The sequence below is a fragment of the Lissotriton helveticus genome, chromosome 3_1 (assembly GCF_964261635.1).
Source record: "Lissotriton helveticus chromosome 3_1, aLisHel1.1, whole genome shotgun sequence".
Classification (NCBI taxonomy): domain Eukaryota; kingdom Metazoa; phylum Chordata; class Amphibia; order Caudata; family Salamandridae; genus Lissotriton; species Lissotriton helveticus.
The window spans coordinates 36,128,330-36,156,246 of NC_136061.1; the positions used below are offsets into that span (position 1 = coordinate 36,128,330).

The window sequence follows — 27,917 nt, forward strand, 5'->3', positions numbered from 1 at the left end:
CCTCTGAAAAGAGGTAACCCCTAGGAATAGGGATAACATTAGGAAACCTGACGGGTATCAGGATACTGATACATGTTCCTCTTGTTCCTTTCAGGGCTCGCAGAAAAGCACTGAAAGAGAAGGACGGTTAGAAAATAGAGATGAGTGCACACAATCGAGAGACAAGCAGCGTGCTCAAAACTTCACTTCTAAAAAAGAAGATAAACACAATCCAAAACCTCAATTTAAGAAAAAGAAAGTTGCTGGTCTGAAAATCAGACATGCTCAGAATTCTGAGGACACAACTTCTGAACGAGGAATGGGCTCTGACGATGATGATGCTAGACAGTGCGGCAGAAGTAACAATAGGTCGCCTGAACCTGAAAGAATTTCTGGTGAAAGCGGAGTTGAATGATTCCATCACGGTGGAAACACCAGACACCAGGATGAGCGTCCCACATAAGTTATGTAAAATAACACTCCGGTTGGAGGAGGATAAGCCCGGGAAAGTAAAAGGTCTTTTTTGGAAGAACTTATCATCTGGTTATGACATCCTGTTAGCAGAACAAAATTGGCTGCCTGCATTCATAATGGAGTGCCCCAGGGTGAAAGTATCATTTTTCCTGCATTTTCCAACCACATTCCCGTTCCCCTTAAACATACATGTGCACAGGAGTGGGCAGTAGCCCAAGCTCCGGCATTGTACAAAAATCACGCAGGGTGTCATGAAAACTCAACCTACCACGTAATCACGTTAAAAGTTTCACCCATTGCTCAGAGGCAATATCCAATAAAGCAAGAAGCTAAAAAACAGGTCAGGGAGATCTTAGATCAACTTGAATACTAGGGGGTCATTGAAAACTGTACCTCTCCAATGAACAATCCTTTGTTTCCTGTCGCTAAACCCGACAATACATATCGTCTAGTTCTAGATTACAGACATTTAAACACATGCACAAAGACATTTGCTGTCCACAAAGGCACATAGTTCCGCATTATTGAATAACATTGTGTGCAAAAAATACAAAACCACACTTGATATCTCAAATGGAATTTTCTGTCAAATTATAGCTCCTGAAAGCAGATATCTGACTGCATTCAGTGCGTTAGGGTCGCAACGACAATTCTGTTGCCTAGCACAAGGGTATAAAAACAGCCCGGTTGTATTTTCAGCAAGAGAAACAGAGTTATTAAAAAGATTTGATGAAGAAGCGTTGTCCTACGTGGATGATATTTATCTGACAGACAACGACTTAGAGAGGCACTTGACCAGGGTAAGCACCATTATTATGGTATTTGCAGCAGAAGGCTACAAATTCAACTTTTAAAAATCGAAAATAGCCTACCTCAATGTCCTATTTTTGGGTAATGAGCTGTCAAGTGAAGGCAAAAGTAAGGCAGCTAACTTTCTAGAAACGTGTGCGCTTCTCCAGCCTCCAAAATCTTTAAAAAATTACAATCAATACTAGGATTCCTAAATTTCGGCAGGACATACATTTTAGATTACGCACAAAGGGTAAAACCTTTCTATGACTTAATAAAACCTTACTTTTCAGCCACAGTTTGGACACAACAACATACTAATATTCTTTGTTTACTCCAGGAAGACATGTTCACTTCCAAACACAAACACGCCTAAACGTACGCCACTCAGTGATCCTAAAAATCGCGGGTCAATGCGGGTACACTTATTTAACACTTAATGATGGAGAAACTGTACCAATCGCTTACAAGTCACACCTGTACACGAATGCAGAAATGCGTTTCACTTCAACAGAAAAAATTCTGACGGCATTTCAGACTGCTGTAGCAAGAGAAAGAGCACTGGCTCAAGGGAAACACATAATTGTCATAACTCCGGTACCAGCTTTAGAAGCTGTTACAAAGGCCAGCATCCCAAATGCGAAAGCGTTACACCCAAGATGGATACAATGGGCTAATTCTCTTACAGCAACAGATGTTGAATACAGATTTGATCTAAGTTTAAAAACACAAGCATTCCTCCAATATGAACAAGAATATCCTCTACCTAATGAAATCTTGCCTCTAGATCAGTATGAATATATTATTTATACTGACGGATCTGTGCAACCGGCTAGAGGAAGTAAGCAGCCGTATTTTTCGGCATATGCTGTCGTTAAAGGTCACATGCTTGATGGCAAGTTCCATCCTAGCTGCACAAAAATGCAATCTCTTGGAAACTGCACGGCTCAGTTGGCAGAATTAAAAGCACTTATGCTGGCACTGGTAAATACGGATCGAGAATTTCCCACGCTAGTCGTGTGTGATTCTTTTCACTGTGTCCAGTCCTACAATGAGTACTTACAGCATTGGGAACGAAATGGGTTTAAAGACGCAGGAGTGGGGATCAGAAATTGTTTCTTAGTGGTACTAACTGCAAGAGCGCTTTAAACGGTTCTCTTATGTGCCAAGATTTCGTTTTACATGGGGCATGTAATGGTTCAGTTGTGAATCCGTCTTGCCGTAAGAATGGAACTCCAGCTGCCGTGATCACACCAGCGTTCGAGTTACTTTCGAATGGGAGTTACTTGATGCTGAACGATCAAGGTTGTTCTGGGATTCTCCCGGGCATTGCCTATCTGGTCACCATGAACACCAGGGTTACTTGCTGTATTCAAATATTGATTCCTCCAACAAATACAGTCAGGGAGGTGCCAGTATGGCCTTTGCTGAATATTTCTTTTATTCAGTTTGATGCTTTGAGCAGAATGAAAGCCATGTTTTTACAACAAACGGTGCCATTGACCTCTTCACAAGAAACCTTTGAACTTCAAGTTGTAAGGACCTCGACAGAGATACAGGTGCTAGTCCGTACAAACTGCCCCGACATTCCACAGAAATTGTGGGTCGTATCGTAAATATGTCAGATACGAGCGGTATTGTACACCTATTTTAAACCATAAGGTCGGGATTCTTTAACACCTTCCAGACCATCCTCGGAGTTGTTCCTAACTTTATACACTCCATATTCAGAAGCATTTTCAGGGGTCTGCCTCTGATCCTGCTTGCTATTGCTGGAATCCGGATACTTAGACTCCAGGCAGGAACCACTGCAGTCCCATGCTTGACTCTGTCTCCAGGGTATTCCCATCTTAACACATGCATTCCTCGAGGATCCGCAGGTGCCCTTGACCAAGTTGCATTTCAGCTCCACCCTTGGCACTGAGGTATCGAATACAGTAATGGCTGCCTCACCAATAACTGTTGGCAGCACTGACGAGTTTCATCTATTTACACTTCACGTGCTATGCGGGGTACTGCAATGTTTGTCCCCTACGACAGCAGGCAACAATAATATTATGTCTCCCAGCCAGGACATGTAATCAGAATCTGGCTCACTGTGTGCTGGAAACAAATTCAGTTTTTTCTTTCCCCTTCTTTTTCTCAAAAGAACTTTTTTCAGATTGACACGTACTATACCAATGCTTGGCCTTCTAAGTACGCTTGCAGTAGTTGAACTTGTGTGATAGAACTCATTTAGAACTGTGATTTGCGGAACTTTACTACAGATGTCATACTTTCACAGAAAACATTTATTTCCTTGTTTTTAAACTGTTTTTAAAAGATATTTTAAAGTTTTTAGAAACATTTTAAATGACTGCTTGATAATTTTATGCACTGACACCGTTATAAATGTGTAGCTCATATGTGTATTATCATTGTTAAGTATAAGTGGAGTGGGTGTTATATTTCATATCGGTAGCCTGATATAGGTCTAGGGAACATTGTGCACTTTCCCTACATTGTATCCCCGTCATTTCATATGAACAAGCCTTATAAGGGCTCCAAATAAGGACAGGCTGCCTTTTATGGACCAAACCTTTCACTTAGTTCCATGCTGAGGGTGAGTTTTTTCCCTATCGATATTGCTAAGACATCATCCTTAGCACATATGAATAATTTATGAGTACACTCCACAGGAGGTCCACTTCACCTCTCCCATCGGTGCACAAGGTTTAATCCCCAACGTCATCCTCATACTAAACAATGGGGAACATGTGCAATAAACTGTATAAATACAGCACCTCTTGCTATCAGAAAGCAGGAGGGAACCGAGACTTCAAGTTCGACACACTGACCAGAGACGCTGCAGCTTCGATATGACATCGCTCCAGCTGACAGTAGTCTGGCGATCCTTTGTGGGGTGTCCAGCTCAAGTCCAGGACTCAGTGCTACACTCTCAATATTCAGGTATGGGGATTCGACTAAATCACAGTGGGATTCTTGGCTCTTAGATTTGGCTCTTAGACTTAGGCTCTTGGACTTGGGTGTTAGACTTAGGCTCTTTCGCACCTACTCACATGCTAGGTACACTTAGGTACATCTAGACAGTCATTTTAGGAGTACGCACTTTATTTGATAAATGCATCTTATATTCATGTATCGGTTCATGACTATTGCAAAATGGTAGAACAATACTATTTCTTTCTATTCACTATACTGCTGGTTCTATATCTCTGCTACTGTATTACAGTTGTAGCAGCGCACTTATTTTACATGAGAAGAACTCAGGTACAATAAATTCTTATTGCAAACACGCTAGAGGAGATTCTAGTAGCACTGCGAGCTAACTAATGAAAAAACATAGGCTGACATATTCGGTGGGGGTGTACAGAGTCAGTTTGCCACCAAGCCCACAGTATATGTTATCCATAAACAGCGTAGGTCCTGCAGTAAGGGTACTATCGGAACTACACTACACCGGCCAGCCTGGGTGATTTTCAAGAAGATGAAGAATCTGGATATCATCTGTGATGATAACCTGAAATTTCAACACCAGATTATTAAGGATTCATCTATGGTCTTCCTGACTCTAAAGACAATTAGGAAAGTTCGGTATTTTATTCCTCCAAAGGCAGTAAAAATACTTGTGACAGTTATGTTATGTTATGTTATGTTAGACTCATTTATTACGCGCACAGATGCTCCAGCAAAGGAGCGTCCTGGCGCCCGACAAGGTAGCAACACAACACAACTGAAAAGAATGTAGTGGAAAATCTAAGGAAACAGAAAAGTTTTGACAGCTCGACGAAAAGTGAACAAATCACATAGGGCACGTATCTCTAGGGGAAGAGAGTTCCACAGAGCTGCGGCACGTACTTGAAATGAGCGGCCGCCAGCACGGCTACGCTTGAAGCGGGGAACGACAGCGAGTTCGAGGTCCGATGATCTTAAAGAACGGACCGGGGCATAGAGGGACAAGCGATTTGAAAGAATCAAGGCAGGGGAGCCCTTAAGAATCTTGTAGGCTACACAAAGAACCTTGAACTGGATCCTTTGCGCAATCGGCAGCCAATGCAGGGCACGCAGAGTGTTAGTTGTGGGACAGAATCAAGGTAAGCCCACAACTGCTCTAGCCGCTGCATTCTGTACGCACTGAAGGCGGGTGATTTCGGCCCGATTTAGCCCCACCAAAAGGGAGCTGGCATAATCGAGTCGAGAAATCACCGTTGCCTGCACCACAAGTTGCCTGGTCGTTGCATCAAAGAATTTTAATACGGGACGTAGTCCGCGCAGGATGCCAAAGCAGCAGGCCGCCGTGCGCTTTGTATGGCAGACGAAGGTGAGAGTTGGGTCAAGCCACACCCCAAGGTTTTTTAGCTCAGAGACCGGAATTGGCGTAGGACCCAAATCCGAAGGCCACCACCTATCACCCCAGAGTTCCGTTTGCTTGCCAAAGATCATAATTTCCGTCTTTTTTGCGTTCAACTGGAGACAGTTGGAGGTCATCCAGTTGGCGACCGCCCGGAGTCCATTGTGGAATCTAGGAGCATCCACTTCAGCATCCCCGCTGAGCGTGACCGCAAGCTGAGTGTCGTCAGCATATGACACCACGGTCATACCCCAGTGCTTGACGACCTCAGCCAGCGGTCTCACGTAAAGGTTGAATAACGTGGGGCTCAGCGAGGAGCCCTGAGGAACCCCAAGATCCAGAGGATAGAATTTGGACTGATGGGGCGGAACGGCCACGCAAAAAGATCGGTTGGCAAGGAAAGAACGGAACCACTGGAGAGAGGGGCCGGTGACGCCAGCTTCCTCCAGGCGTTGCAGAAGGATCTGGTGGGAGACGGTGTCAAAGGCGGCGCTCAGGTCTAATAACACCAGCACCGCCGTTTGACCCGCGTCAAGCACGGAGCGCAGGTGTTCCACCATAAAGAGGAGGGCTGTCTCCGTGCTATGTCCAGCTCGAAATCCATTCTGCGTGCTGTCTAAGATGTTAGCCCGTGAAAGATAGTCATAGAGGGCAGTGTTAACATGCGCCTCCGCTACTTTGGCTGGCCACGGGAGAAGTGAAATTGGGCGGTAGTTCTCAGGTTTACTGGCGTCCAGAGTTGGTTTCTTTAAAATGGGCGTAACTACCGCCTTTTTCCACTTAGCGGGGACCAGACCGGATGCTAATGAGGTATTAATCAAAGAGCAAACCGGCGAAAGACCATGGGATGCAAGGTCTCTAAACAGAGCTGGCCGTAAAGGGTCAGCCGTGGACCCAGTCTTGACCTGCTGGGCCAATTTCTCAAAGCTTTCCAGTGATAAACTAGGAAAAGAATGTAAAACGTCCTGGACTGGGAGCTTGGGAAGTCTACCAGCATAAGGTACGACCGTGGGAAAGGCTCTATAGATGGCATGGACCTTTTCCAAAAAAAAGGCTGCCAAGGTTTCACAATGTGAAGTGGAACCATGTTTATTCGCTAAAACCCTTTTAGCCATTAGATCTTTCAGGGCCTTAAAAATGGTTTTAGAGGGATTGGTACTAGTGCGAAATTGAAGGGCGTAAAATGCCGCACGAGTTCTGCAGACAGCACGATGATAGAGTTTTACAGCGGCCAGATACAGAACTTTTTTGTTGCTGTCATAAGTTTTACGCCATTCCCGCTCTGCGCGCCTACAGGTGATTTGGAGCGCCCGCAACGATTCATCGTACCAGGGGCTAGGGTCCCTTGATCCACATTTACACAAGGCTATCGGAATGAGGGAGTCTAGGGCCCTAGTAACCCACTCACCGAAGCGGTCATAACCCACATCCACGGTTTCAAATAGACCCAACGGGTCGGTGGACAAAAGGTGATAAAAATCGTCAAGTTTAAGTTTATTCCAGCACCGTCTGGGAAAAGTTCGAACCGTGGGTTTGAGGAGGGGCTCATGCATTGGACACTGGATACGCACCAAGTAATGGTCCGTCCAGGCCAAGGGAGATGGAATGGAGGCACTAGCCTCTGCCAAATTTGTAAAAAAGGGGTCTAGAATATGACCGCCTACATGGGTGGAATGCGAGACCAACTGAACCAGCTGGAGAGCCTCAAGGTCGGCCACAGAGCTGTTTACCGCGAGTATGGTCAGGTTGTCGTAATGAAGATTTAAATCCCCAAGAATGGAGAAGTTGGCGCAGCCTACAGCCAGCGTGCTAATAGCGTCCGGGAGGGCCTCCCTGAAGGCCACATCGCTACCAGGGGGACGATAAATCAGTAGGCCCGAGAGAGCAAAATGGGGCGTGATAGAGATCTTAAACAACGCACTTTCACAGCCAGTGATTTTTTGCCCTCGCCAGTCGCACGGATAGCAGGATTTGACCGCAAGCGCTATACCCCCACCTCTAGAAGAGTGGTTAAGAGTATAGACCGAGTACTCGGGAGGGAAGGCTAAGTTGATAACGGCCGTGTCAGTCTCCTGTAACCAAGTCTCGGTCAGGCAAAAGATATCCGGCGATTCCTTGCCTATCAGGTCAGAGATGTCTTGATGATGTTTTACCAGCGACCTGACGTTCAAGTTCCATATACTAAGATGGGAATGAGAGCTCTTTAAAGCAGCGTCAGGAGCCTTACTCATGCAGGTAGTAGGGATGGGGATGTCCAGAGTCCACCTCCCACAGGCACACGAGTAAGGGCCACGCAGCGGACCTACCCGAGGAGCATCACAGCTCGTACTACACTGTCCAATAGCAAGTAACGTGTCCCTGGAGTAGCGTAGCATTGTAACCCCCGTAAAGTCCAACACAGAGTCCGAGGTCCTGCCCTGCCCAACGCGTCCGAACGCGGATGAGCGCAGACGGGCAGGACTTTGGCACGACTCAGGCTAAGCGAAGGCGCCCCCGCTACGCGATCCCGCTGCGCTAGGGGAGGAGCTTTAAATAGATGTCCCTCGCTGGCTCCTGCGCAGTAGAGCGCACGCAGATACTGGCGCCTTAACAGACACCCACACCACTCCAAGATGGCGGCGGAAATGGATCCCACCCCCGGAACCGGACCCGCTCAAGTAGCGGTGCAGAACCAATTATGGTGTAGGTAAGGAGGGAAGTTAAAAGCAGGGAATACTAACCCAGGAACAAAAAGAAATAATTAAACAGGTTTTAAAAAAAATGCAATTTCAGCAATAAAAGCGCGAAGCGCTTCAGCAGCAATGCGCTACCTTATCAGGCCGAGCCACGATGGGACTCGCCTCAAATAGATGTCCCTCGCTGGCTCCTGCGCAGTAGAGCGCACGCAGATACTGGCGCCTAAACAGATACCCACACCAATCCAAGATGACGGCGGAAATGGATCCCACCCCAGGAACCGGACCCGCTCAAGTAGCGGTGCAGAACCAATTATGGTGCAGGTAAGGAGGGAAGTTAAAAGCAGGGAATACTAACCCAGGAACGAAAACAAATAATTAAACAGGTTTTTAAAAAAATGCAATTTCAGAAATAAAAGCGCGAAGCGCTTCAGCAGCAATGCGCTACCTTATCAGGCCGAGCCACGATCGGACTCGCCTTAAATAGATGTCCCTCGCTGGCTCCTGCGCAGTAGAGCGCACGCAGATACTGGCGCCTAAACAGACACCCACACCAATCCAAGATGGCGGCGGAAATGGATCCCACCCCAGGAACTGGACCCGCTCAAGTAGCGGTGCAGAACCAATTATGGTGCAGGTAAGGAGGGAAGTTAAAAGCAGGGAATACTAACCCAGGAACGAAAACAAATAATTAAACAGGTTTTTAAAAAAATGCAATTTCAGAAATAAAAGCGCGAAGCGCTTCAGCAGCAATGCGCTACTTTATCAGCTTCTAGTTCTAGCTCTGGCTGGACTCGATTACGGATATGCCGTGCATATGGAAAACAGCATACGCTCAAACTACAGTGGGTGCAGAACGCAGCTGCTAGATTGCTGTTGGGCATTCCGAAATTCTAGTCACTTTCCCAGGGAATAAGAAAGCTACACTGGCTCCGAGTGAAAAAAAGGATAGACTTTAAATCCTTAGTTCTAGCTTTCAAGGCTTTGCACAGGAATGGCCCTCAGTTTAAAGAACAGCCCAACGTTGCTTTCCCTTAGAAAAGCCCTAAAAACCTGGCTGTTCTCTAACTAAACTGCTCTCTTTCTGTTGTTTCTGGAAATTTACTGTGCAGCCTCTAGAAGCCTTGGGGCAATCGTGTGCTATGCATAGCCACCAGCTCTTTTTGAATGTCAAGGGTAACAGGGACTAAGACTGAGAGCCATATTTATTGCCTTACAAACCACTAGCCAATCCTCATTCCAAGACATGTTTGCGAAGAGTCGGCCACCAGGCTTCCAGAAAAATATTTTCCCAGCAAAAATCTTTATGTTTTATTGAGATATTAAGGAAGATATTTGCAACAGCAAGAACTCTTTCCTGGTTTAAGGCATGATCCCAGCCTGTCTAAGCTGTTGTCATTTACAGGCAATCTGCTTGGTACCTGGAGAGGCTATTTAAGCTCCCGACTGGGGTGCATAGTCAACTCCCTTCTTTACAGAACCTTCTATTATGATATTGGAAGTACTTGTCCTCGTGTGGAGATTTAAGTCTGTTAGGAAGTGCACAAATTATCTTGACTAAGGTAGGGCAAGGGAACAGGTTACTGTGATCACGTTGGGTTATAAGCGGTTATTGGTACTTGCAGTCACTGCGGTCTCCATATGAGAACCCGTTTTTACAAGAACATAATGCAGGGTACTACCTACCAGCAGTAGTGACGAGGTTTTGCATCTCTGACCCTGAACTGAGGTTCTAATGCCCCTTGGACTTACTCCACACAGATCACAGCATGTAACAGCTTGAACCCTTTCCTGGTCACCACATCCTCATTACAAGCCTTGAGAAACCCCAGGCGTGTGCACTGCTTCGAGAGAGAAACATGTGTTGGCTGAAATGTCTCATGTCTTCGGCACATTTAAAGCTGAAGTCTTTTACGTAAAATAAGTATTGAAATAAACCATCTAATGTACAATCTAAATAATGAGCCTGTGTATACTGAGTACTGGAATTGCACCTCATTTGAATAAAGTCCTACCACATAACCCACTGCCTGCCCTATTCTTGCCTTGATTGAACCTGTCTTTGTGGGTATAGGGGTATTGCCAACTCTCTAAGGCTTGAACATTTAGCCAAGATGGGGCAACACAAGCCACTGGGCATGCCCTCTTACTTTAAGACCATTAACTTGCATTTCAACATTTCCACTTGTAGAATCAGGAGCTGATATCTGAGAGCAGCCACCACACCTTTGTATATGACGACAGTGAGTGCTCGCTCATCATCCTCAACACTGTGGAAGACGACAGCGGAGTTTACACCTGCACTGCCAAGAACCTGGCTGGGGAGGTCTCCTGCAAAGCGGAACTGGTGGTGCGCACAGGTGAGACATTTGTAGTATGTAGATTTCATTGGGAGGAAGCAATACTGTGGGAGTAGGGACCAAGCAACTTTCTTTCTGTCTGCCAAGTGCAGCACAAATGGTGGATCTCAACCTAGGAAGGGAGAGAGCCACTCGGAGCCTACCCTTATCTCACTCTGCTTACTCTTCCAAACCTCAGTAGACAGACTGATCACTTGACTTGGTAAGGGGGGGCATGTATTGTATTCCCAAATAGTCATCAACTATGCTAGATAGCCATAAAGTGCCATCTAAAAAATGTCTGCCTGATATACATGCAGTCCTATTAACAAAAATCTTCCTCCCTTTGAGAGAAGCTCAGCATTGTTCAGCAAGCCATCTGGAGCAGCCTCCTCTATAACACTATCAATATTCGGATTGAAAGAGTCTACATAACTTTATGTCCAATTTCCCCATCTTTCGCTCTCTCTCTTGCCTCTCCCCTTAGCATAGCTTTAGAAAAAATGTGAAAGGGTCTCTATTATCCAGAAGCAGAGTATGCTCCCATCGAAGGGCTAGCAGGTACTCCGTCCCAAATGAGATCTGTGGAATATTGTGTTATACAAAACAAATACATCCGTAGAGTACAGTGTGTCTAATAATCATTAGCTTCCTTTGTCCCTCTGTCCTGTTGGTCCTCCAACTCACCATAGGTACAAGACTGCTAGACATTCTGTTGAGAAGACACAAGAGCATTTAGAAGAGAGACTGCACCTGTTACTATGATATTTGTGTTGATAATATATGTACTGTGGTACACAAGTACCAGTTACCGTTTGAGTGTACAGTCATCTGGCTGAAATGGCATAGGTGTGTGAAAAATGCCATGGCATAGGTTCTCTGACTCCTACTGACTTTCAGCTCACTCTTTGTGGCATCTCCCACGATATAAAAATATAAGTGGGTGAACAAGAAGAGGTGTGACCCAAAAGGAGATATTAGTTGACTGTGAGAGGAACTGCAGTGTAAGAGACTTGATGGGGAAAGGAGGATCACAGCAGCACTTGAACAACACATAGGAAACACGTAAAGTTTAGTCAGTACACTTATGGGTGGATATGAAGGGCAACAAAAGGAAAATATTAAGTATCAGGGATGTGTAGAGGACTTTAGAATGCCTTCTGTCGGTGAACTAGATTAGATAAAGGATGTTTGAGATGCACCATATGCAACACCATACACTTCGAAAGTACACGAAGATTAGAACTAAATTTACAGAATTTATTGAAATATCAATCCAGAAGGTGAAGCACCTACACAAGCATGCCACAGCATGAATATATGGTAAGGCAGAGAGACCTGGCTGTAACCATGCCTCCCTTGAATGACACTCACGATCCTCACCAGACAAACTGTTGGTGGGAGATGAAGGGGGACGTGTGGTGTGGGATGAAGGGGGACATATATATGAAGCTGACAATATACTTTCCAAATTTGTCCAATACTTTACAGGACTATAGACTCCCCTAGATATTGTTAACTCTATTTGGATTGCATAGCCATGACCTGGGTGTAGGGTCCGCCTAGGGAATTCCTTGATGCACCTATTATGCTTGAAGAGATTACTGCAGTCATATCTAGCCTCTCCACAATTATGCCCCAAGAAATGGTGGGTTCCCTGCAGAATGTTATAAAGCCTAGTCTCTATTGTTGGCTTTGACTTCTACAGGTGTATGATGAAGCGATGGGAAAGGATACCCTCAAACTCTCCTTTAGAGTAACTGTTCTCATCACTCCCTTAAAGCCTCATAAACCTTCCACACAGAGTGAATTCTACTGACCATTTTCCCTTATCAACACTGACACCAGGATATTAGCAAACGTATTGGTTAACCCGCTACTCCTTCCAGATTTTGTCGTCCCTGACCAGGCTGCATTTGTGCCAGGCAGATCCATAGCCCATAATCTCAGATCAATTTCCGCTCTTATACACCAACTAACCCCAGATTTGGAGGCTGTGGTGGTATTGTTAGACACTGCAAAGCCATTTAACTCCTTAGAATGGGTTTTCTCTTTGTGGCACAGTTCATAATGCGGCTACCTGTAATATTCATAAATGGTGTCAGGTCGCTATATACTGGACCTACTACCAGGATTCACCTCAATTGCATTGGAAAACGCACAGGCAAGGATGCCCACTCTCTCCATTACTATATGTCCTGGAAACACAACAGTTAACTTGTGCAATCCGACCGTTACTCCAAAGATTCACATCCCTGAATCATTCCCCGTCGTCGAGACTGAAGTCTCCGGTGCATACAAAAGCAATGCTTAGTAGTATAGCAAACTGAAAAGAGACCTAGACCCATTTCCCGTTTGCAACCCATAACTGTTGTTATGTAAAAGAGACCAAACTTTTCCCTGAACCAGTCAGAGCTCCTCACTCTCTAGAACCCTCCTGAGAGAACCTTCTGCTCTTCAGATTTTCTACCGCAAGTTGTGCTAGGGAGTCTCCTTTGAGCTCTGCTCAAACTCTTCAATATATTCAAGTTGGATTGGACCTGAGGGTTTTTTCCTTCTCCAGGTTTCATTATTTGGAATTCTTCTGATTATTTCTCCTTCTTCTACCATGTCTGACAATGAGAAAAAAGGATTATTTAGAGCTTGTGCCGCCTGCTCTATACAGACGACCCTCATAAACACAGCATATACTGCCTTTATCCAGATCATCAGGGAAAGGATTGCAAGGTATGTCGTACCTTTTCCAATAAAACTTTGAGGGACCATGAAAGCTTCTACTCTGGCTTCAAAAGGTGAAAGCTAGGAAGGAGATCATATCCAGTGACAGTGAGGAGGAGTCCTTTTCTTCCAGGAGATCTCAGAAAAGGATCAGATCTCCTCAGGCTCATACCTCAGGGAAAGACCTGAGAAGGCCCTTAAAAAGACCATCCCAGGGTCTTCAGGGCACAGTCCCTCAAAATCTCCTTCAGGCATCGAAAAGGAGAAGAAGGGTCTTGCTTCGGGGGTTAAACATTCCAAGAAAACTAGTTCAGAGCCCTAAGGTCAAGATTACTGTCCAAAAAACCATCCTCCACACCTTCTGAGGAGAAAGTGGAGAAATCTGCATTGTCGAAGGGAGCGTCGATGAGGAAAATAACATCGTTGGCGAAAAAACCTGAGGTAAAAGCTGTTTCAAGACATTTATCACCATCGACAGTACCACCGTCGACGACAGTGTCGACACCGAGACCTACGATGACGGCTTCGATGACGGCGACGACTACAACCCGTGGACGACGGCAGTGACAACGGGATCGTCGACTGCAACAACGACAACGGTAACGGCAACGTCGACGGTAGTGTCGATGACGATGATATCGGCGACGGTTTCGACGGGCTTGTCGACGAGGGAAAAAACCCCAGAAAAGAGGTTTTTGGCCTGGAAAAGGACAATTACACCAGAACTTACCTCTCCAAGTAAGGTGTCGCCTCTGGTACCATCTCACCTTCTGGAGAAAGAAGATTTGGATGGGGATGAAGATGATGGCGGTCCTTTTGGGTATGCTAGTAGCCCGTCTCAATTGCAGGTGAAGTACCAAGAGGAGGATTCAGATGAATATGAATTTCAAGAGCGTCCCCAGCAGCAATACCGCCAGGAACATCAGGAAGAGATGACGAGTGTGCCATCTTCTTTATTAAAGGATCTACAGTTCATGTTAGTGGATTATCGAAAGAGATATCCTGTACCTCAAGCCTCAAAGGAAATTCCAGAGGCTACACCTCAACCACGCTCTGTACCAAGTACACTAGTGCGTAGGCGGGAAGTCTTATCGGAACCCCTTCCAAGATCTCCACCACCAAGATCTGGTCAAGATCCAGGGACCACGGATGATGACCAGGAAGAAGGAGAGATTACGGACCCTAGCAGAGAGTGGGATGATTATCTCATTCCATCACCTTCTTCTCCTTCACCGAAGCCTGTTGATTCTCCACCGGAGGACATCGGTGGATTTCATAACTTAATGGAGAGAGCCACTAAGAGATTCGCACATACCATGGCAGAGGATACGGCAGAATGTTTCTTGTATGACTTCAAGGAACCTTATCGTAGGACAGTTTGAGCTTTACCAATTGTAAGTCATCTTTGAGAGAAAGGCCTGAAGGTCATGGAAACTCTAGCTACAGTGACTCTGGTGCTCGCCAGACTGGCCAAAAAATATAATGCGCCTTCAGATGCTCCAGCTTGTCTTTTAGGTCATCCTAAGCCGGACTCAGTTATTACCCAAGTGGCTTAGCAAAAATCAAGAAATCCGTCAGCTCCTATTACGGCGCCTCCGGATAGAGAGGGTAGAAGGCTGTACAATGCGGGGAAGCAATTTTCTTCTACGTCGGCCCTGTTAGTGAGAGCTGCGAATGCACTGGCCATCCTAGGGAGGTACGATAGACAAATGTGGTGCGACCTTTCGCCTTACATAGACCATGTACCAGAGACGGAGAGACAAGAAGCTAGAAAAATTCTGCAAGAGGGGGAGAGGACTTCGGCCGAACTCATAGATTGTGCTAGGGGCATAGCGACCACAGGTTTCAGATCTTTAGGAAGAGCTGAGGTCCTACGCAGGCACGGATGGCTGAGGGCAATGGAATTTAGACCGGAGGTCCAGAATAAAATCTTGGACCTTCCGTTCAACGGTGAAGATCTATTTGGCAAGCATATAGATGATGCTCTGCTGAGTATCAAAAAAGATACGGAGACGGCTAAGTCATTGGGAACTCTAAAATACAGGAACGTTCCTTTTCGAGGCTCAAAGGGTAGAGGTCAATCATCTTACAGGGGAGGATACCAACAAGGTCAATATTCCTCTTACTCCACCTCATTCCAGCCCTACCGTCAGCAGTATACACAGCACCAGTCAAGAGGTCACACAAAATCTACTCCGAAAGGTAAAGGAGGTATTCAGGGAAAAGACAACACTTGACGACAATGACAACCTTCTAATTCAGCCACACTCTAGAATTTCTACAGACACCCCTGTGTACACCGCCGATACATCAGAAGATAAAACATTTAAATCAGATCCGAGAGGAGATTCAGCCTATGCTCCGAAAGGGAGCAATAGAACTCGTACCCGAACTCCCAGAAGGGGAAGGGGGTTTTGCTTCCGCTTTTTTCTCGTCAAGAAAAACATCCTTCAATGGTGTCCTATTCTAGACCTCAGATCCCTAAACACCTATCTCAAGAAGCAATCTTTCAGGATGGTTTCTCTGCAAGACATCCTTCTACTATTGAACCCGGGAGACCATATGACCACACTAGACCTACAGGATGCGTACTTTCATATCCCCATCCATCCTTCACACAGGCAGTTCCTTCGGTTCATGGTAGCCGGAGAACATTACCAATTCAAGGTACTGCCTTTCGGCCTGAAATCAGCCCCAAGAATTTTCACAAAATGCCTGGCTCCAGTGGCTGCAGTTCTAAGGAGACAGAAACGCCAAGTATTTCCTTACCTCGACGACTGGCTAGTCAAAGCACCATCAGCATAATTAGCCCGAGCATCAACAGAGGCTTGCGTGGAGTTGTTTGCTAGGCTGGGTCTGACTCTACACAAATAAAAATCATCCCTTCAACCAACGAAAAACATCTGTATACAGATACTGGATACAGAGAGGAACAAGGCGTTCCCCTCCAAGGAAAGGCAGCTGAAAACGATATCTCTCTTCCAAGACTTTACAAGAAGAAAGTGTCTTTCAGTACGCAAGTACAAGTCATTACTGGGAACAATGTCATCTTGCATTCCCCTCGTACCTTGCGTCCGTTGCAAGAGCAACTAGATCTGCAATGGCGTCAAGCAGAGGGATCCTTCGAGGATGTTGTCCAAGTCACGCCGGTCATGGTTCAAGCAGCAACATGGTGGACCCAAAACCGGAATGTCTCGCAATGTCTTTCATTCCTTACAAAGCCAGCCCCATTGATAGTGACAACTGATGCATCCCTTGAAGGATGGGAAGCGTTCCTTCAAGTCAGCGGTCGCTGGAAGTTGCACAAGCAAAACTACACATAAACTTACTATAACCCAGAGCAGTCCACTTCGCATTGCTAGCTTTCCTACCAAGGATACGGGGGTTATCTGTGTTGATAAGAACAGACACCACAACTGCAATGCACTACCTAAACAAGCAGGGAGGAACAAGATCACTCTCCCTCTCTCAGGAAGCCCAGGACATATGGGAATGGGCGCTACGACACAGGATATCCATAATAGCAGAACATCGCCCAGGGAATCAAAACGTCAAGGCGGATACACTCAGCAGGCTCAAGTCTTCCTGCCATGAATAGGAGTTGGACCAAGGGATTCTGAACAACATTTTTCAAAGATGGGGAGAACCGACAGTAGCCCTCTTTGCAACAGCGGAGAACAGGAAATGCTGGTTCTTCGCAAGCTGGCTTTCCCAGCAGGGATCTTGGGGGAATGCGTTTTCGATGGCATGGTCAGGCGTCTTTGCCTACGCTTTTCCTCCGGTTCCCCTGCTGCCACGAGTGCTTGTGAAGACATAGAAAGAACCGTGCAGACTGTTCCTGATAGCCCCATGGTGGCCCAGACAACACTGGTTCACGGAGCTTCTGCTGCTATCGGAGGTCCATCTGATTCGCCTCCATCCAATACCATTGCTTCCAACGATGTCCCGGGGACAAGTGCTTCATCCGTACCCAAAATCCTTGTGTTTAGCGGCCTATCTCCTGAGCACTGTGAATTTCAACATCTAAACATTACAGAAGAATGTAAAGACATCTTCTCATAGGCCAGGGCGGATAGTACGAAAAAGACCTACAGAATGAAGTGGAAGAGATTTTGTCTCTGGTGTCAAAGAAGTAATATTCATCCTTTGAATTCGGCACCTCATGAGATTATTCCATATATCTTGCTTTTGGCTAAGTCGGGGTTGGCTCACGCATCTATAAAAGTACATTTAGCTGCAATATCACGCTACAGAAGGACTGCCTCGGGACCATCCTTATGGTCAGCAAGAATTGTTAAACAATTCATGAAGGGATTGTTCAGAGTTTTTCCTCCAATAAAGCCTCCTCCACCTCTTTGGCGTCTGAACATAGTCCTTTCATAATTAATGAAGCAGCCATTCAAGCCTATACACAGGGCAGATCTCAAATTCCTATTGTGGAAGGTGGCGCTTCTCATTGCTCTAACTTCGGCCAGAAGAGTAGGGGAATTACAGGCTCTCACAATTCAAGACCCTTTTCTGCAATTTAAAGAGGATAGGATGATTCTCAGAACTAATCCGAAATTTATCCCAAAAGTACCCACTGACTTTCATTTGAATGAACCATTCAACCAACAACAGCAGCGGAAAGTGTCTACATTCGCTGGACGTCCAGCGATGTCTCAAATTCTATTTGCAAGCAACTAAGCACTTTCGCAAGTCTTCACAGCTTTTTGTCGCTTTCAGCGCACCCAGGAAGGGCTTCCCTTTATCGAAACAAGGGATTGCCAGATGGATTTCCAGTGCTATAGTGTATTGTCACCAAGCTGCTGGAAAACCGCTGAACGCAGTTCGTGCTCATTCAACGAGAGCAGTGTCCACCTTCACTGCGTTATTTGCAGGAGTGCCGATCAAAGATATTTGCAGGGCAGCGACCTGGAGATCTACGCACACCTTTACCAGGCACTACTGCTTGGAAGCAGCCGCAGAGACAGATGTGGCAGTGGGAGAAGCTGTGCTGAGGAACATTATCCAATAACGGTAAGCCCTTGTTGCATCCTTCCATCCTTTTGTCTTTGTTACAAATGCACATTTTTTCTATTGTCTTGTTTAGTTACAGTGATTGCAATATTAATATGCAGATTTCTGAAATAATTAAGTACAGGATGATGCTGTATTCAGTGACTGTGTAAAAAAAAATGTGCTCTATGCTGCTGCTCGCTATTCTGATTCAGCCATGTGAATCTATGAAAGCTCCAATACTGGAGTAAGAAAACAAGTTACTTACCTGTAACTGTAGTTCTCCAGTATTGGAAGCTTTCATAGAATCACATGCGACCCACCCTCCTCCCCTGAGAGGCTCACCTTGGATTTAGCACGAAGAGTGGTTTTATGCACAAGTGCGCGAAAATCTGAGGAGCAGAAGGTTCTCTCTGGAGGGTTCTAGAGGGTGAGGAGCTCTGATTGGTTCAGGGAAAAATTTGGTTTCTTTCACATAACAACAGTTATGGGTTGCAAAAGGGAAATGGGCCTAGGCCTCTTTTCAGTTTGCTATACAACTAAGCATTGCTTTTTTATGTACCTGAAACTCCCGTCTCGACAACGGGGAATGATTCAGGCATGTGAATCTATGAAAACTTCCAATACTGGAGAACTGCAGTTACAGGTAAGTAACTTGTTTTCTTATATGGTAATAAAGGGCTTTGCTTTTCCCCCTGGAATCTCATAGTATCACTGAAAAAGGCTAATGATACTCTCCTATCTGTGTAACCCAACACACAATTTTAGTATGGTTATTAGGGAGGTTACATTATTTAAAGCTTTTGTAGGTACCACGATAGGTGGCGTCATTTGTCCCCACGTGGCGTTGTCTGCTCCAGAAGTGACGTGCGCGGTGCTTGTTTAGGCCCCACTCCAGAGCGCTGATTTCAGTTTCTTTTCATGACTTTCCACACCAGGAGTGCAGAGCCACGAAGAACACTAACCACTGGTGTTGAAAACTAGAGCCCTGAAAGGGGAAAAACCTATCCTTAGAAATCTGTTTGCAGAGTGGGGAGAATGGGTGGTTGAAAAGGAATCTGCAACTAGATAGAGTCTCTGTCAGATAAGGCACTACCGTAGGTAAGTGACTTGTTCATCTGGTAGAGACTTCTAGCCACAGATTCCTTACCTTAGAATAGATACCCAACAAATACTTCCATTGAGGTAGGTCTGTAAAACAGTTTCACACTAAAAAGTCCTGTAGACCGAAAAAGCTAAACTCCCGTCCCGACGAACTAGACTGTCCAGGCAGTAGTGCTTGGTGAACGTGTGCAGAGAAGCCCACCTTGCTTCCTGGCAGATATCAAGGACTGAAACTCCATGTGCTAATGCAGTGGTCACAGCCTTAGTTCTAGTGGAATAGGCACGCAAGCCCTCAGGGGTTGCTTATTGGCCAGTGCATTGCAGATTTTAATGCAGAGTATGAGCCAACGGGAAATGGTCAGTTTCTGCATGGTCTTCCACTTCTTTGCTTTGACATAAACCTCGAAGAGTTGGTTGTCATTGCAGAACTCTTTTGTGGCAAAACAACAACACTCATCATCAAAACCACTTTATTTGGTTAATAAAAACCATAAAAGTACAATACATATATCAACGTACAGTACATAATAAAAACATCTAAAATACAAATCATCAATGAATGTGGGTGACCTAAAAAAGAAAAATATTACTGGGACAAATTTCTTTACATCACCTAAAAAGCCCTAGCATCCAGTTGTTCATATATCGCAGTAAATCACCCCAATAAAAATGAGTCACAGTTAAAAATGCCAGCATAAAAACTATAAAGATAAATATGTAGGTACAGTGAATCCGCTTTAAATATTTATCATGGGGTACCTTTTTTTCCTAAGTCTAACAGCTGTGACTAGGAAACTTGCAATGTTAACAATCTCCCATGGGTCATTCAGCAACTGAAGATATAAAATAGGAATTAAAAACCTCCTGCGAATAACATTGTAGTGCTGAAGAGAGCATTATAAAGTGCATAATGTCTTGATTCGAAAAATTGTCACAAGTGCACGGACCTAAATCACACGCCCTACTCCAGCCTTGCTGATTACCTAAAAAGAAATGAATTAAATTAAAACTAAACCTAGTTAAAAGCAGGTGGTGAAAGGGCTTTGTGACAATTCTCAGGTAAGGTTCAATGTGAGGGGAGGAATTTAAAAAAAAATAGGTTTTTACTGAGGGTTTCGTTAGCTCAGTCTCCTCTCTCTCTGCCATCACTAGATTCAGAAATTGTGTTTTTACCCAGGCCAAATCATCTTTTTTTATTTTGTCCGGGAAACCATATAGATCTGGCTGCTCTAGTTTATTTAAAGTATGCTTGATATAATATAAGCATGGGATACGGTTGGCTCGCTCCAGGGCGAAACAGTCCCTAATGATCTTGTGATTCAGGTTAACACTGGGTTAAGCCATGTCTTAAGCCAACATACCACCAGGGCCAACCTCAACAGGTCTGATACGTATCTAATGCCTGTCTCTCGATGTATCAGAAAAGTTGAGGTAGATTGAGGGACCGACAAGAGGGTACATAAAAACTTACTTTCCACTGTCTGTACTCCCTCTGATGGTTTGTTACCCCAAATGGAAGATTCATACAAAGCGGTGGCTATACTGTTAGACCTATACATGTCAAGCACAGCTTCGATCGGCCTGGCCCCTAAACACTGTGCAAAACCATGTACTGCGACCATAGACCTTGCCGTTGTGTTTATTTTTACTTTCTGTTGGGGAACCCATGAGCCCCTCTCATCAAATAGTACCCCCAGATAGGTAAAAGAGGTCACCCTGGTCAGCTCTACACCTTCACAATAGAATGATGTGGATCCTTTATATTTCTGGGCCATAGTCACAATATGTTATTTAGCTATGTTGACCACTAGGTCCAGTGATTTCATATAGGCTCCAAAGGAATCCAAAAAACTCTGGAGCCCTACAGCTGTACGGGCTAATAAAACAGCATCATCCGCATATAGTAGCACAGGGATAGCCCTATGCCCTACTCACGGTATATCTAAGCTGGCCTAGTCTAAAAACTTTCCTAGGTTGTTTATATACAAAGTAAAAAGCAATGGGGCTAAAATACGTCCTTGACGCAGACCACTACCAGATTTAAAGTGCTGTGTGCAATTACCTTCTTGGTTGACCCTCACCCTTGCAGAGAGATCCCTATGTAAGTCAGCCAAGAAGTAAACTAGACTTGAGTCTATGCCCATGTAGAATAAAATAAGCCAAAGTTTGGATCTGTTCACCAGGTCGAATGCAGAGGAGAGGTCCATAAAAGCCAGCTGGAATGTCCCTGCTTTCGCTAAGGTATATTTTCCAGCTATTAAAAGAAAATGTAGGCACTGGTCCAGAGTGCCCCTCCCACGTCTGAACCCATATTGGAGGTCCGCTAAAACCTCATTCTCATTCAGCCAGTCCATTAATTTGGTTAAGATCACTCTCCCTAAGACGTTTACCGCTGAATCGATTAACAATATCGGCCTATAACATCGTTGGTCTCCTCTCTGCTCTTTTTAAAAAAACTGAATAATAGTGGGCAATGACCATGATGAGGGGAAGCACTGCTGACTGGACACATTATAGACATTTGTCAGAATTGTGGCCCAAAAGGTTGGATTTTGTTTATATAAGTCGTGCATGACCTGGGGCCTTATTACTAGACATTTGGCTTATTGATAGTTCTACTTCGTCCTCATTAAAAACTATATTAGGTGATTCACTTCTATATTCTACACTCCCCAGTGCATCCAAGGTGGCATTGGCCTCGTATATGGCTTCAAAATGAGAAACCCATTGATCTTTTGTGATGTTTCTCTATTCCAGAGAAGAAGGGTTTATTCACAATAGCCCAGAATCTAAAACTGTCTTTTAGGATCTCCACCGCTAATTAAGCATTCCATGCGTCCTCCTTTATTTCTTTATTACGCATGATTAAAGCGAGCTTATACTGATTTCTCAATGCACTATGTAGGCCTTATGTTGTGGGACCTCTTTCAGAGCTGCTATCAGATTTCAGTGTGCTTTTGAACAATTACTATCGAACCAGCTCTTGCCGTTATTATGCCTAGGTCTAGAGGGTAGGGAAAGGTCAGACGCTACCTGTGCACAGATACCTTAAAAGGCAATAATTACCTTCTCCCCCTGTGTAGAGTTATCAAGGCAACTTACAATTTTGTCATCAACCTTCACACAGAGGTCCTGGAAGAAAAGATCTGGGATTACTTTGGTCCATTTCAACCTCCGTCCCCGGTCGAAGGTTTTCAAGCCTGTGTCACCACCTAACTTTTCTGCTTTCCCTTTTAGACTACAACCCTTGTCCAACACAAGGATTACTGGATTGTGATTACTGAAATGGGACCCCCTGCCATTATAAAAAATTACTAGAGATTGTAAAGTAGGGGGAGTAAATATACAGTCTATGATAGTGTCATGCCCTTGTGCTTTAAAGGTGGGAATCCTCTCATCTGGATCGATGAAACTTGGCTCAAAAAGGTTGGCTGTGGCCAAAAGCTCCTCCAGGCATTCCCATGCCGAGTATGTGCAAAATAGGGAGTGGAGGGGTTATCCGGCCGTAAAAAATCATCTACCTGGCAGTTCAACTCACAGACATGAATATTAAAATTGCCCATAATTATAATTGAATAATTAGTGGTATTTCAATATACATAAATGTTCATTTAAAAAGCAACACTCTCCTGAGTTCTAAAAATTAACAAACAATAATTTGCCTTAAACTAGGTGTGGTGAATTCAATTGCCAGACAAATATGAGACCCCACATCCACCCTCCTACGTGTGCCTGACAATTTGAGTGAAAATGACATAAGGAGGCCCCCTCTTGCTCTACCTGACTGTGAGGGTCGAGCGGGGACACTGTATGATTTTAAAACCATCCACCCAAAGTTGTTTTCCATGTCCCAAGTCTCCTGTAAGGAAACTTTATCAAACATTTTTAGGAAGTTAATCCACCTTGGGTCATCTTTATTACTTCTCAGGCCCGCAATGTTCCAACTAATAATCTTACAATATGGGATTTTATTCTCTTCTAAACCCTGCCCTTTAGTAGATGCGCTGATGAACGACAACACTCATTTTAGGTCCAGATGGTGGAGTCACTCCTCTTTTTTAGAGGGATAAGGCAGAGCATAAAAGGTAGGTAGGGTAATGGACTAGCCTACTTGAAAGGGAGTGACAACTTTCAGCAGGAAAGAAGCTCTTGTGCACAGAACCCGCTTGCCTGGGAAGATGTTTAGGTAAGGAGGCTTAGATGACTAACATGGAACTCACTGACCCTCCTGGAAGATGTTTTTGCCACTCTGTCTTGGTGGTGAGGAACCTGAGAAGACAGTTGTGTAGTGGCTCAAATCAATCAATCAATCAACCATTTGTATAGCGCACTACTCACCCGGGAGGGTCTCAAGGCGCTTGGGGGAAGGGGTATGCTACTGCTCGAACAGCCAGGTCTTGAGCTGTTTCCTGAAGGCGAGATGGTCCTGGGTCAGCCGAAGGTGGATGGGGAGGGAGTTCCATGTCTTGGCAGCCAGGTAAGAGAAGGATCTTCCTCCGGCGGTGGCTCTTCGGATGCGTGGTACGGCTGTGAGGGCGAGGCTGGTGGACCGTAGCTGGCGGGTGGGCGTGTAGAAGGTCAGGCGGTCGTTGAGGTACTTGGGGCCCAGGTCATGGAGAGACTTGTGTGCGTGGGTGAGGAGCCGGAACGTGATCCTCTTGTCGACGGGGAGCCAGTGCAGGTTCCTCAGGTGGCTGGAGATGTGGCTGCGTCGGGGGACATCCAGGATGAGTCGGGCGGAGGCGTTCTGGATGCGCTGGAGTCTTTTCTGTAGGTTCGCTGTGGTTCCGGCGTAGAGGGCGTTTCCGTAGTCCATTCAGCTGGTGACGAGTGCCTGGGTGACAGTCTTCCTGGTCTCGGTCAGGATCCAGCGGAAGATCTTGCGAAGCATACGCAGGGTGTTGAAGCACGTTGAGGAGACGGCGTTGACTTGTCTGGTCATTGAGAGGGAGGAGTCCAGGATGAAGCCCAGGTTGCGTGCGTGGTCGGTTGGCTTGGGTGCGGTGCCCAGGGCCGGGGGCCACCAGGAGTCGTCCCAGGCGGAGGGCGAAGATCCCAGGATGAGGACTTCCGTGTTGTCCGAGTTCAGTTTTAGGCGGCTGTCCTTCATCCACTCGGCGACGTCTTTCATCCCTTCGTGTAGGCAGGTTCTGGCGGTGTCGGGGTCTCTGGTGAGGGAGAGGATCAGCTGGGTGTCGTCGGCGAAAGAGATGATGTTGAGGTTGTGCTGGCGTGCGATGGCTGCAAGAGGTCTCATGTAGACGTTGAAGAGGGTGGGGCTGAGTGAAGATCCTTGTGGGACGCCGCAGATGACTTCGGTGGCCTCGGAGCGAAACGGGGGGAGGCGGACTCTTTGTGTTCTTCCGGCGAGGAACGAGATGATCCACTCCAGTGCCTTCTCTTGGATACCGATGTTGCTGAGGCGCTGGACTAGGGTGCGGTGGCAGACAGTGTCGAACACAGCGGAGAGGTCCAGGAGGATGAGGGCCACTGTTTCCCCCTTGTCGAGCAGGGTCCGGATGTCGTTGGTGGCTGCGATGAGGGCGGTCTCGGTGCTGTGGTTGGCTCTGAAGCCGGACTGCGAGGGGTCGAGGGATACGTTCGTCTCGAGGAAGGCGGTCAGCTGTCTGTTGACGATCTTCTCGATGACTTTAGCAGGAAAAGGGAGGAGCGAGATGGGGCGGAAGTTTTTGAGGTCGGGGGGGTCCGTTGTAGGTTTCTTCAGGAGGGCACTGAGCTCGGCATGCTTCCAGCTCTCCGGGAAGGTGGCGGTGTTGAAGGAGATGTTGATGATATTCCGGAGTTGGGGTGCGATGGTGGAGTCGGCCTTGTTGAAGACGTGGTGTGGGCAGGGGTCGGTCGGTGATCCGGAGTGGATGGTGTTCATCGTGCGGGCTGTGTCTTCGGTGGTCACCGTGGTCCAGGTGTGAAGGGTGGCGGTGGGGGGCGTTGGTTCGACGGTTGGGTGCGTGGGTGGTGCGCCGAAGCTGTTGTGGATGTCGGCGATCTTGCGGTGGAAGAACGAAGCGAGGGAGTCGCAGAGGTCTTGTGACGGAGTGATGTCGTTGGTGCCCGTGCTGGGGTTGGAGAACTCCTTGACGATGCTGAAGAGTTCCTTGCTGTCGTGGGTATTGTTGTCCAGTCGTTCCTTCAGGGATTTCTTTTTGGTGGTGCGGATGAGCTGGTGGTGCTTGCGGGTAGCGTGTTTGAGGGCGGTCATGTTGTCGGTGGTCCGGTCGAGGAGCCAGGCTTTCTTGAGGGTGCGGCAGGTCTTCTTGGAGTCCTTGAGTTCGTCGGTGAACCAGGATGCCTTCTTGCTTCTGGGTCTGCTGGGAGGGTTCTTCAGTGGAGCGAGGTCGTCGGCGCAGGCGGACAGCCACTGTGTGAAGTTGCGGGCAGCTTCGTTGGGGTCCGTTGTGTTGGCGGGTGGGTTCTGGCTGAGGGAGGTGGTGAGCTGGTCCGCGGTGATCTTGCTCCAATTCCTGTGAGGTACCTGTTGTGGGTGGTGGTGGTTCTTTTGAAGCTGAAGTGGACGCAGCTGTGGTCGGTCCAGTGGAGTCCGGTGGCGTGGCTGAAGGTGATGTACTTGCTGGAAGAGAAGACGGGGTCAAGCGTGTGGCCCGCGTAGTGGGTGGGGGTGTTGACCAGTTGCTTGAGTCCGAGGTTTTCCAGCAGGGCGACGGTGTTGCGGTCCTTGTTGTTCTCCAGGTGGAAGTTGAGGTCCCCTAGGAGGATGGAGGGCGTGTGGGCTGATGAAGTCTGTGATGTCTTCGCTGAATTGTGCGCGTGGTCCCGGGGGTCTGTAGACGAGGGTGCCTCTGAGGGTCGTCTTAGGGTCGGTGTGAATCTGGAAGTGGAGATGTTCTGCTGCGGCGAAGGTGTCGCTGGAGTCGGTCGTGATGCGGATGGTGTTCTTGTGGACGATGGCGATGCCTCCTCCGGTCTGGTTGATGCGGTCCCTCCTGATGATCTTGTACCCGTCCGGGATGGCGATCTCGGGTGCAGAGGAGGCATTCATCCAGGTTTCCGTGAGGAAGGCGACGTCCGGTGTTGTAGCGTCGAGGAGGTTCCAGAGTTCCACGGCGTGTCTGTGGACGGATCGGGTGTTGAGCAGGATGCACTTGAGGTGGTTGCTGCTGGTGCTTGTCTTGGCGGGTGCGGGGCAGGTTCGGAGGCAGGTGAACTTGCAGGTACAGCAGGTGAAGGGTCCGTGGGTGCGTCTCGGCAGCAGGCGTGGGTCCGGCCGGCATTGAGTGCGTTGAGAGTGGCGTCGTCGTAGGTCAGACGGGTTGTCTTGCATCGACGGGGGGGGCCAGGTGTCCTGGCACTAGGCGCAGTCCAGGCGCGGACGGGTGCGGACGGGCGCAGACGGGCTTGCCTTTGGCGCGCCTTCGGCGCACAATCAGCGCGCCCGCTGCGCATCAACGCTGCGCGTGGGTGGGGGTGTCATAAGAAGGAGTCCGGGTGGCGGGAGCGGCGAATGGGCTGTCGGGGTGCGGGGCCGCAGGAAGGCAGTGGCGGGAAAAGAACCAGGCAAGCGGGCGGCTCAGCGGCGGCTGGGTCGCTCGAGGTAGGCAGAGCAGGAGGCAGGCAGCGGCAGCAGCGGTGACGCGTGGGGGGTGACCTCGCCTGGAGCAGGCTCAGCGGTCACTCCCTCGTGGGCAGCGCTGCTTCCTTAAGAAGGAATCCGGGTGGCGGGAGCGGCGAATGGGCTGTCGGGGGGCGGGGCCGCAGGGAGGCAGCGGCGGGAAAAGAACCAGGCAAGCGGGTGGCTCAGCGGCGGCTGGGTCGCTCGAGGTAGGCAGAGCAGGAGGCAGGCACGGCAGCAGCGGTGACGCGTGGGGGGTGACCTCGCCTGGAGCAGGCTCAGCGGTCACTCCCTCGTGGTCAGCGCTGCTTCCGTAAGAAGGAATCCGGGCGGCAGGAGCGGCGAATGGGCTGTCGGGGGCGGGGCCGCAGGGAGGCAGTGGCGGGAAAAGAACCAGGCAAGCGGGCGGCTCAGCGGCGGCTGGGTCACTCGAGGTAGGCAGAGCAGGAGGCAGGCAGCGGCAGCAGCGGTGACGCGTGGGGGTTGACCTCGCCTGGAGCAGGCTCAGCGGTCACTCAAAGGGATGCACATAAGAAAAATTATTAGTAGATTGAGGCCCCACTAAGGCATGATGAAGACTGAAGGTGGAAGCATATGTTGAAGGACTTTCAAAAGCCTATTCACAACAGGAGATTTGAACAGGGATGGATGATCTGTCAACCACAGAGAAGCTAAGATGGAAGAGATATAGCCCTAAAAGGTACCCAAAGCAGGAGAGCCCTGCTGGGCAAGAGAAATAATAAATAGAAGGACCTAAGAAAGGAGAGCAGAAAGGGGATCAATGCACACCATGCCACAAACGTGCCCCAGCAGCAGGCGTATGCTGTGTTAGTGGAGGAACGCCTGTCTGCCAAGATAACATTGCAGACTTCGGGTGGAATTCCTAAAGCTGTCACTTGTTG

The 27,917-nt window shown here is 47.3% G+C and overlaps 1 protein-coding gene across 4 annotated transcripts in view; it reads left to right on the plus strand.

Annotated features, from left to right (window-relative positions):
- Window positions 1–27,917, plus strand: part of SPEG (striated muscle enriched protein kinase) — a 1,484,310-nt gene that overhangs the window by 1,086,163 nt on the left and 370,230 nt on the right. For all 4 annotated transcript variants that reach the window (XM_078679189.1, XM_078679190.1, XM_078679187.1 and 1 more), the window contains exon 20: window positions 10,460–10,628. In XM_078679189.1, coding sequence (XP_078535315.1) covers window positions 10,460–10,628 — 169 coding nt within the window. The remainder of the gene's footprint in view (window positions 1–10,459; window positions 10,629–27,917) is intronic.